Below are 11,083 nucleotides of genomic sequence, written 5' to 3'. Positions count from 1 at the left end.
CCTCAACCCTCCTACCCTGCAAGAGGGTCAGGATTACACCTCACTGCTCAGGCCCCCCAGTTGAAGGGTCACCAATCTAGGGGTGGGGTGCCCTGCCATCCTCCCTGCCCCAGAGCACACCAGGGAAGGACAATGAGTTTCCTCTTTCCTGAGCCCTCCTATTTCTTTCCCCTTGCTTTTGATACTCATGGATGATACTCCTTGAGAGGCTTGTCAGTCCCTCTGCCTGCTCTGGCTGTGGTCCCCAGCTCCATGCTGTCATGCCAACAGCCATGCTCAGTGCCATCCTTTGACTTGAGGACCAGACCCCAAGCAGGTCCCAGCTGCTGCACAGCACATTTTCCGCCCCAAGGCAGCGCTGCTTGGGTGTCATCAAAGCACTGTGTGGGGCTAAGCTGGTGTCTGCTCTACAACCAGATGCTGGCACTGCTCACAGAGGGTACCTCCCCTGGCATGTGTCTTCCAGTGTAGATGCTTGGCCTTGGAGCTCACACGCAGAGGGCCCCAGCGTCTTAGAATCTTTTTGAGCTGCTGTGCCGGTACAAGCACAGCCCTGGTCATCATGGTACAGCTGCTGGAAAAGCAAAGCTGTGAGCATCACTCTAACCCTGCAGCACCAACACCCACTGCTCCTGCCCTGCAGCCTAGTAGTGGCACAGCGTAGCAGGGGCCAATGCTTGCACTACTGGTTTCCTGCCCCACCCAGGCCCTGGCCTCTTCCCCACTTACCTGTGTTGTGACCCCCTGCCTGGGCTGCAGGCAGCAGGCAGCTCTAGCACAAAGCAGTCCATGGTGATGCGGTCAGCCAGGACAGCCACGTCCATGTCACTGCAGTCCCTTGCCCTGTGGAGGCACCGTGCCAGCCTGCAGGCACAGGAGGGCACATGTCACCAGGTGCTGGCCAGGGCAAGCATCCCACCTCTTCTGATCCCCAACTGTATGCACACAGTGGCCTTTTCCTCCTGGACTCACACCTGCGCGTGCAGTTGCAGTGGAAGAGTGTCCGGCTGTCCATGTTGTGCAGCTGGTACCTCACCTCATGGGGTGCAATCTGGTGCTCACACTTACGCAGGTGCTTGCTGCACCTGCACCCCCTGCCCGGGCCTGAGGACAGTGGGGAGGTAATGGGCACCCCCAGCACATGACCCCACCAGCCTGAGGCCTTGGGCCACCCCAGCTGCGGTGTGCACGTGCTGCCCACAGTACCAGCTCACCCTGCTGCCTGCGCCCCTTCACAGCTGGTACGGGGGTGACTCCACACTGCGTTGTGGCTGGGCTGGGTCCAAGGCTGCCACACAGAGGATGTGCTGAGATTCCAGCTCCTTGCTCTGGTCCAAGCAAATCCTGTCCTGACACTGTGGATGCTGTTGCACGGCCAGGCTCTAGCCCCCACTGCACTGCTGGGTGCCTGGTTGTGAGCTCAGCCTTGTCCCTGGCTGACGCAGGGGTACCTGGGCCCTGTGGCTGCTGGGCTGTCTTAGGTCTCCGTGCCTGGCGGCGCCCAGACTTTGCCCTCAGCTCCTGTCGAAACCGCTTACGCCCTGTTCTAGAGAAATTCCTTCCCTTGCCCGGGGGCTGCACAGTGGGGCTGCCCCTCTCCTCTGCTGGTAGACTGGGGTGGTACTGATTCTGCTGCACCATCCTGGCCAGAGGCACTACTCCATAACGCTCACACCTGGGGACACCACGTGTTGTGAGGTCCTGCACACAAAACGAGTCAGTGCCCGAGGAGACAGCCGGGCAGGAAACGCTGAGGGCCGGGGCACCCCCGGGAACTCACCCGCCCCACCAGTGCCACTGGATGCACTCCTCGCTCTCTTCCAGCACAAAGCACGGCACCTCCAACAGGTTGAAGAATGTGACGCCGATGATGTTGGAAACGGTGTCGTTGATGGCGAGCAGGCACTGCCGGAACCTGCGGGCAGGGGACCGGTGAGGAAGGCGGGCCCCCAAGCTCCCCGTTTCCTCACGCCCTGGGCTCACCTGGTGTCGCAATCGCAGTGGGACACGGTGTGCAGGCGATAGTTGCGGATGCCGTAATTGAACTGCAGCGCCGTGATCTGCGCCCAGCACTGGTCATGCTCCCGACAGCACCGGTCGGGGCCGCGGAAGAGCCCTGCGGAGGCGCCGATGAGCCGGAGGGAGACCGGGTGCTCCCGCCGCCTCCCGCCCCTCCATACCCAGCTCGCTCCAGTTCCCCGCCGAGTTCCCCGCGCCGCACCACAGCGTTCCTGGCAGCGTCCAGCCCCGGCGGCGGCGGCGTTGCGGTCCCGGCGGCACGGGGTCGGTGCAGGCGGCACGACGCCGCCACAGCGCGGACAGGGCCCCGCGCAGCGCAGCCCCGGGCGCGGCAGGCGGGCGATGCAGGCAGGCGGCACGGAAGGCGCGGGCGAGGCGCGGATCGCGGCGGGCCCAGCAGGCGCGGAGGCGGCCGGGGGCAGCCCAGACGCTCTCGACCAGCGCGGGTCCGGCGGCGGAGCCGGCGCTCAGGAACGCCACGTACCGCGCGCCGCCCGCGCCCACCGCCTCCCGCGCGCACACGGACCCGCCGAGCCAAGCGCGCGCGCATGCGCACAATGCCGCACAGGCCACAACCGCGCGCCCCCACATGCCGAGCGCCGCTCCGCCCCCCCACCGCACCCGGCTTTAACCCCGCGCCCGACTGCGAGCACGTCGCTGATTGGCCCGCGCCGCGCAGGCCCCGCCCCGCCCCGGGCAGAGCGGCGGGACGCAGCCGGGGCCCCCGACCCTGGCTCCTCACCCCGCGCACCGCCCCCGTCCGGCGCAGCCCCCATCCCGGGCACCCCCCATCCCGGGACGCAGCCGGGGCCCCCGACCCTGGCTCCTCACCCCGCGCACCGCCCCCGTCCGGCGCAGCCCCCATCCCGGGCACCCCCCATCCCGGGACGCAGCCGGGGCCCCCGACCCTGGCTCCTCACCCCGCGCACCGCCCCCGTCCGGCGCAGCCCCCATCCCGGGCACCCCCCATCCCGGGACGCAGCCGGGGCCCCCGACCCTGGCTCCTCACCCCGCGCACCGCCCCCGTCCGGCGCAGCCCCCATCCCGGGCACCCCCCATCCCGGGACGCAGCCGGGGCCCCCGACCCTGGCTCCTCACCCCGCGCACCGCCCCCGTCCGGCGCAGCCCCCATCCCGGGCACCCCCCATCCCGGGACGCAGCCGGGGCCCCCGACCCTGGCTCCTCACCCCGCGCACCGCCCCCGTCCGGCGCAGCCCCCATCCCGGGCACCCCCCATCCCGGGACGCAGCCGGGGCCCCCGACCCTGGCTCCTCACCCCGCGCACCGCCCCCGTCCGGCGCAGCCCCCATCCCGGGCACCCCCCATCCCGGGACGCAGCCGGGGCCCCCGACCCTGGCTCCTCACCCCGCGCACCGCCCCCGTCCGGCGCAGCCCCCATCCCGGGCACCCCCCATCCCGGGACGCAGCCGGGGCCCCCGACCCTGGCTCCTCACCCCGCGCACCGCCCCCGTCCGGCGCAGCCCCCATCCCGGGCACCCCCCATCCCGGGACGCAGCCGGGGCCCCCGACCCTGGCTCCTCACCCCGCGCACCGCCCCCGTCCGGCGCAGCCCCCATCCCGGGCACCCCCCATCCCGGGACGCAGCCGGGGCCCCCGACCCTGGCTCCTCACCCCGCGCACCGCCCCCGTCCGGCGCAGCCCCCATCCCGGGCACCCCCCATCCCGGGACGCAGCCGGGGCCCCCGACCCTGGCTCCTCACCCCGCGCACCGCCCCCGTCCGGCGCAGCCCCCATCCCGGGCACCCCCCATCCCGGGACGCAGCCGGGGCCCCCGACCCTGGCTCCTCACCCCGCGCACCGCCCCCGTCCGGCGCAGCCCCCATCCCGGGCACCCCCCATCCCGGGACGCAGCCGGGGCCCCCGACCCTGGCTCCTCACCCCGCGCACCGCCCCCGTCCGGCGCAGCCCCCATCCCGGGCACCCCCCATCCCGGGACGCAGCCGGGGCCCCCGACCCTGGCTCCTCACCCCGCGCACCGCCCCCGTCCGGCGCAGCCCCCATCCCGGGCACCCCCCCATCCCGGGACGCAGCCGGGCTCTCGACCCTGGCTCCTGATACCGGGCACCGCCTCCGTCCGGCGTACCGTCCATCCCGGGCACCCCCTGCTACACGCACCCTGCCTCACGCGCTCTCTCCCTGGGCACTCACGGGTGTGCTCTCACGTGCACGACCCTGGATGCATGTGTGTGTGCAGATGTGCACAGGTGCCTGCACGCTCACCTTGAGCACACGTGTACACTCGTGTGTGAGTGTATGCCCATGTGCCGTGCCTGCCGAACCACGTGTGTGCCCTGCACAGGCTGTAGCCATGTCCCTGCTCAAGTGTCCACTGTGTGCAGTCAGGACACAGAGCACTGTCCTGTCCAGCCCCTGCAGAAGCTGCCCGTGGCCCAGGATCACGCCTGTTTGAGAGCTGAGGATCCCTGAGACAGAGCCACCACAGCCCCCAGGGCAACTCCTCCTGTGACCTGTACTGAGGCGTGACTCTCACAGTACAAAGGTGTTTCTTGATATTCAAAGGAACCTGCCATGTCCTAGTTTGTGCTTATTGCATTTTCTTCCAGTACTGGACATCACTGGGAAGAGACAAACTCTCATCTCCTTGCACCCTCCCTGCCTGTGTATTAGCAGGATCCCTGAAAATTCCTCTGCTCCAGCCTCAGCAGAGCCTGCTCCTGCAGCCACTCCACACAGTACAGGTGCTCCAGTCGCTCCACCACCATCACGGCACTTTGCTGGACTCAACCCAGCATGGCTGTGCCTCGCCCAGGTTATCCCAGCTGGAGCAGCACAGCCTCCCCATTGGTGCTCCCTGCCTGCCTTTGCCTCGTGCCATGAGGACACATTCCTGCCTTCTGCTCAGCTGGTGCCCAGCAGGATCCCAAGGATCCCTGCGGAGCTGCTTTCCAGCTGGTGGCACAATTTATGCTGGTACAATATCCCCCTGTGAATCAGGATCTCTCTACCCTGGAAATACCTTGGGAGGGTAGCTGGACTGTGGGGCAGAGCTTATCCCTCCACCTATCCCAGAGCCCCAGTGCCCCAGGGAAGTGTTGTTTAGGGTGGCTAGTGTGTCTGGGAATCCTGCTGCATCACTGCTGCATCCCAAAAGGATGCTGGCCCCGCTGTGGAGAATTGGCCCACTGCAGTCCAGATGCACCTCTTGGCGGGAAGGGAAGGGAAGGGAAGGGAAGGGAAGGGAAGGGAAGGGAAGGGAAGGGAAGGGAAGGGAAGGGAAGGGAAGGGAAGGGAAGGGAAGGGAAGGGAAGGGAAGGGAAGGGAAGGGAAGGGAAGGGAAGGGAAGGGAAGGGAAGGGAAGGGAAGGGAAGGGAAGGGAAGGGAAGGGAAGGGAAGGGAAGGGAAGGGAAGGGAAGGGAAGGTTCCTCTGGTGTGTTTTTTTCTTCCATGGCTAGTCTGGAGTCATGTCTGTGTCCAGGCTGATGCTCTGCCCTGCTGGGTTTCTGGGGGGGGCAGGGGAGGTGGTCTGTGGATCCCCATGTGCCCTAACCCTAACTGGGAGACACTGGGGCCTGATGGATGGTGCTTGGCAGTGTGGGCTTATCTCACCTTATCAGGATTTCCCTGACAGCAATGCACTGCAGAAAGAGCAGAGTCCACCCCATGGCTATGATAGGGCTGCTGTGTGCCACCCATGACATCACCCCACATGCCACATGTCCTGGGAGCTGTGTTCATGAAGCTGGATGAGGGCTGGCAGAACTGGCATGCCAAGGCTGGAGAAGGGCTCTGCTCGGGAGTACCCCAGATGTGGGAGAACCAGCTTTCCACCCATAGGGATCCACAGAGTCCTCCTGCCATGGGCTCTGCCACACTGTGCTGTGTTCCTGTCCCAGTGCCCCCGGGGCTGCCCTGTGCATGCTTTGTGACCCCTCATGCCCAGCACCCCGGGGCTGCCCTGTGCCCGGGCTGTGTTGTCAGCCCTGTGGGGCCCCACAGGGAGGGATCCATGGGGCAGCACAGGACAGCCTTGGCTGACAAGTGAATGACTGTGTGAGAGACAGAAAACCCAGTTTGGGTTTGTCTGGAAGATAACAGGGGATAAGGAGGGACGCCTAATGCTCTGGCCTTCAACGCCCAAGCAACTAGTGGCTTACAGGGCTGGCCCTGCAGCAGACCTCCCCACTGTGTAATCATGCAGCTACTGGCCTGCTGCCAGCTGCTGGCACAAGGCTGGCGTCTGGCTGGGCAGTGAGGACATGGGGCTGAGCCCTGGGCTGCCCAGCTCAACAGGCAGCACTGCCAAGCCTGCACCCAGCCCCACTGACGTGGCTCAAGGCTGTAGACAAGGCCAGCGTGCGGCTAAGCTCCCAAGGACTCAGGGCTGAGCCTGCAGTGGGGGAGAACTGAGCTCTGGTTGAAGATGCCAGCAGTCATGGTCCATGCAGGGAGGGGGTCCCAGCCTGGGTCAGCAAGAGTGCAGAAATGGGCTGGTGAAGCAATTCTTTCCCGCCTTCTTCTGCACGCTATGTTCCATTTGGGGCTCCCCAGTCCAAGAAAGATCCCATGCTGGAGTGAGGCTAGTAAAGGCTGCTGAGCTGGTCAGGACTGGAGCTAGGCTTACTTGGGCTGAAGAAGAGGAGGAATCAGGCTTCATCTGCCCTGAACGCTGAGTCATGGCTGGACTAATTTCTTCTCCTTTTGCACTCCTCAGGCCAGCATGGGCATTGGGGTGATGCCTCCTATAGAGACATCCTGCAGGCAGGGGCTGGATGAACAGACTGTGTGAGTGGCTGCCAGACCTGGAGCCTCACCAGTATCTCAGTGCTGACACACCCCCAGATGTCCCCATGTCCAGCCTTGCCCTTCGCCCCAGCCAGCAGCAGCACTGGCTCCCCATTGTGTGTGTATCATGCATGCTGCTGGCCTGCTCGTGTCACCTGGGGACAGGCACCCTTGGAGGAGATGCACAGCTCTGCCTCCTGGAAAAGGAATTGCTGCAGCACTAGATACCAGCCTATCTGCTTTTTACTGATCTAAGCTGGAACTTACAGCTTTGTGGAAGGGAGCAATAGAGCATCCAGGGCATCCATGGCAGGACAGGCAGGACATGAAAGGCAGGACAGGGAAACAACTTCATGAGAAAAAATGTCTTGTGAAGGTTGGAAGACAAAATTCAAGTTGGAATGAGCAAAGGAGTTATTCCACGCCTGACTTGAGATTATCAGTTCAAGTATTTTGCAGACCCAGGGAGACCCTTGAAGGCTCCTGGGGACTCTGGCATGCATCCACATGTCCCTCCACACCATGCTGGTTGGTGGGCACTCCCCAGGCTGGCAGCCAACACAGCCACCACCTGTCTGCCTAGGAGAGCCTGGGTCAAGCTGTGGTCCCATGTGACATCTTGGTCCCATCTGGATCCCATCCCCTTGTGGCACCAAGACACCACACGAGTGCTACCCTCTCCCACTGGTGTGACTTGGGACCCTCATCACACAGCAGCCAGAAGTGCCCCAGCCTGCTGCATCAGGCTACTCAGGCTTTCCATCAACCTGATGGAGATGGCAACACTGGGATGTGGTGGGAGTAAGGCACTTTTGCTGCTTTTGTGGCATTTGCCTGCTCCCTGGCTACCCTGTGGGGCCAGAGGCCAGGGTGGTGGGCTTAACTCACCTGCACCCAGCAGTCCTGGCTCTAGGGAGAGCACCAGTTCAGGCTGGGGTGGCACTGGTGCCCATGGGTGCACAGGCCACCCTGGGCAAAGACAGCCCGTGTGCCTGGCCCCAGCCTCTGTGAAGGCTGTGCTGGTTGTCATCATGTAGCATCTGCCCAGATTTCTTCAAGGAAAGAGACATCCCTCTAGGATATATTGTCTAATTTTATAGGGGAAAGGGACTACAGGGGAAGACTTTTCTCTTGCCAGATTCTCATTGCAGAAGCAGAGCTGGCTCCATCAGCTATTTTCAGTATGAGGCTGAGCCGTAGGGACAATGGAAGTGGTCAGGCTCTGCACATCTGTGGGTCCTGCAGCTCACAGGAGCCATCTCCTGCTCTAGGTCCTCAGCCACAGCTGCAGCCTCCTCAAGGTTTTTTCCAAGAGTCATAGAGCATTCTGAAGGCTCTGGGCAGCCTTGTCTGGGTGACCCTGATTGAGCCAGGGACTAGAAAACCTCCACCCTCAGCAAGGAGTTGCACCTTGCTTCCAGCAGGAAATAACTAGCCTTGTCCTATAGGAAAATACAAGGAGAGTATTTTCTCCAAGACTTAAGGAACACAAAGAAAACCACCCCAAAACTACCACAAGGCACAGAGGTTCCTTGTGAGAGGATGGTACTTTCCTCCTACTGATGGCAGGAGGAAATTACTACCATTTTCTGTTTTCCCTTAGTCCCTAGGCATTTCCCCATGCCATTGTGATCAGTGCACCTGGTTTTACTGCCCTGGTGAACATGTCCCTTTAAATTATGGGAACTACCCAGGAGGAAGCAGCTCTGCAAGGAGTAGTACCTGACTGGTGCATATCAGTGCACTCCAGGTGAAGGTCACATACGTGATGAATCAGCAGGAGCTGGGCTTACCAAGAGCAGGAGGGGCAGCAACTCAGAGCAGGGACTCCTTTCCCAGCATGCGTGGGGGCTTGGCAGGAGCTGGGGGCTAGCACGCTGGGGAGAGGAAAGTTCATGGGGTTGAGGCATTTCTGGAAAGCCCAGTTACTTTTCTTTCAATGTCCAAGGAAAACTGTGGGCTGGTATTATCATCTCTTTGGAAATGAGATGAAGGGACCAAAGCAGCTTGACAAGAGAAAAAATTCCCACGTGCTTCTGATTTCCTTCCCATGGTGTGCAACAGATGTGACTGAGCTCTACCTGTGACAAATGCTGGGAAGGTTTGGGTGCCTGCAGCAGAAGTGTGTACGGCACTGGGTGAATCATTTACTGCAAAGTCAGGTGAACAAACCACAGCTCGTGTGTGCTTGTTACTCCCAGGTGGCAGAGCAGGGCCCTGCACACAGCCAGCTCCACCCTGAGCACCCCATGGGGACTGGCAGGGCTGCAGCCTGTGCCCCTTGGCCTGCAGCCTCCACACCATGCCCACATCACTGTATGGCTCAGCAAAGGGGTATGGGTGCATCTCAAGCTTAAAAACTTGATGATTCCTCCTTGAACTCCCCACATCTCCCAGTAAAGCCAGTTTCCCTGGTTTTGGTAAAGGAAGCAGCTAATGTCAGATGGCCTTGGGCCCCAGTGAATTTCTCCTTCCCACTGGAGCTGAGTCTGGTGCAACTGAGTCTGGGCTTCTCCTGGCTTAGTTCAATGAAATTGCTGTCCTGGCTGTCATTTGTAGTCCAGCCTAGACACAAGGCAGGAATTACAGCAATTTCTATGGAGGGCCAGCCTCAGGAACAGTCACACCACAGAGCCTCTGCAGATGTCAGCCAGCAGCAGGATGAGGCCAGCTGTGTCCCAGGCTGTTAAAGGTTGTCAGTGGTAACAAAGAAGGGTAGTTACACAGAGCAGCAATTCATGGAGTGAGTCCTGGAGACATGGCATGCTGCTGACACAAGGGATTCTGCAAAGGCAACTGGGACTTGGGAACTTCCTTGTCCCCTGGCCAAAGATGGTAGCCTGGGCCTGTGCTGCTGTTGTCATGACCCACTGGTCAGGGGAATGATGTTCAGCACAAATTCTTACCAGGTTGAACAAAGCCACTGGTCACATGTCAGGAACTCCTATGTTTCATTGTACAGTCACCGTAACTCTGGCAACCAGCCCACTGCTTAGACTCAAAAGGTGTTGGCCAACAAGCCTGTAAATTCTTATAACACACTCCCACAGGGTGCTGCCTAACAAGTCACACAACACGTTTCCATAAACTTCCCACTTGCACAACAAAGTCCAGTGCAGAGTATGGGGTGGAATATGGTAAGTGTGCTCTGCCCAGGAGAGGAATAAACACAGAAGAGGGAGAAAGAGAACAAAGATTATAATCAGTATGCAGATCCCCTCTTGGTCTTGCTGCATGGGTGGTCCAGAGCTGGGGTTGTGAGACAAAGAAAGTGAAAAAGAAAAGGAGGGAAAGAGAATGAGTAGGCCCAATCCACTTTATTTTCTAGTTAACCTGGTAGAAGGCTTTTTGTAAACTTGACTCTTTGTGCTGTTTTGCTCATGCATGCACAGCCAGCCATTTCAGCTCTCCTGCAGGAAGTGCGTTGGAGGAGGGAACTGAGCATGAAACCCAGGGGTGATAAGGAAACTGGCTAAGAATGCACTGCCCAACCTCCATGGGACTCTCTCTTACAGTCATATCTTTCCTGTTGTAAATCAGAATGATTGAGACAAAACATGCCTATGCCTGGTCCAGTACAGCCATCAGGAATGGTGACTCTGCAGAAGCACCAAAGTTTTGTGAGCAGCAGGAGTCCAGGGAGCCCAGCAGACTGGGGAGTGGATCTGGTCTAGAAAACCACCAAGTTAAATAGCAAATCCAGCTGCTCTTCCAGAAAGCTGGATTTGTCCCTGGAGCATCCCTGAAGAAGGAGCAGTGCTGGTCAGGAGGCTACATGTTTTTGGTTTTGGACACTCATAGCACCTACAACTTTGCTTTAATTCATCCTTGTGTCCATGTCAGTCATTTTGGAGCACCAGAACAGCTTCACAGGCTCTCAAGCTTCAGACTGCCTCTACCATGTGGCCACACCACATGCACAGTTACCTCATGATGCATTCTTGAGGCTGATAGTCACCTTTCCTGTGCCCTGTGGCCAGAGGTTCTCCAGGAAGGGAAAAGGGCAGATTTTCATCAATTTCATTTGGATTCACATCATGGTCAAAGCAGAACTGGCCGTTTTTCTTGGAAAGCACAAATTAAAACACAGGAGGAATCCCTCAAGCATTGCCATGCACCTCCACCTGCAAAGATGTACTTCAGGGTTATGCAGGGACATAGGCTTTCTGAGTTCTGTTGCAGGAACACAGGAGAAGCTGTAAGCAGATTTGATTCCACTCACATTCCAGTTCGTGATGATGTAACCTATCAGGTCCTCAAACTGAGGACCCGAGGTGGTGACTGAGGCACAAACCACAAG

The 11,083-nt window shown here is 60.4% G+C and overlaps 2 protein-coding genes across 2 annotated transcripts; one reads left to right on the top strand and one right to left on the bottom strand.

Moving 5' to 3' along the window:
* Nucleotides 1–161: 161 nt before the first annotated feature.
* PLA2G3 (phospholipase A2 group III) lies at nt 162–2,610 on the bottom strand. The gene is made up of 7 exons (XM_059485299.1): nt 2,181–2,610; nt 1,984–2,116; nt 1,781–1,915; nt 1,215–1,675; nt 975–1,104; nt 730–864; nt 162–571 (listed from the first exon to the last, which is right to left on the bottom strand). Exons 1-7 carry the CDS (start codon nt 2,608–2,610, stop codon nt 391–393), a joined length of 1,605 nt encoding a protein of 534 aa, XP_059341282.1. The 3' UTR covers nt 162–390.
* LOC132081274 (basic proline-rich protein-like) lies at nt 2,609–4,095 on the top strand. The gene is made up of 2 exons (XM_059484885.1): nt 2,609–2,615; nt 2,699–4,095. The coding sequence occupies exons 1-2, from the start codon at nt 2,609–2,611 to the stop codon at nt 4,093–4,095; spliced, it is 1,404 nt and encodes a 467-aa protein (XP_059340868.1).
* The last annotated feature ends 6,988 nt before the right edge of the window (nt 4,096–11,083 follow it).

This window comes from Ammospiza nelsoni, chromosome 18 (assembly GCF_027579445.1).
Source record: "Ammospiza nelsoni isolate bAmmNel1 chromosome 18, bAmmNel1.pri, whole genome shotgun sequence".
NCBI classification, from domain to species: Eukaryota; Metazoa; Chordata; class Aves; order Passeriformes; family Passerellidae; genus Ammospiza; species Ammospiza nelsoni.
Note: the sequence above shows the minus strand (reverse complement) of the source record. Positions and strands in the feature narration are given on the sequence as shown.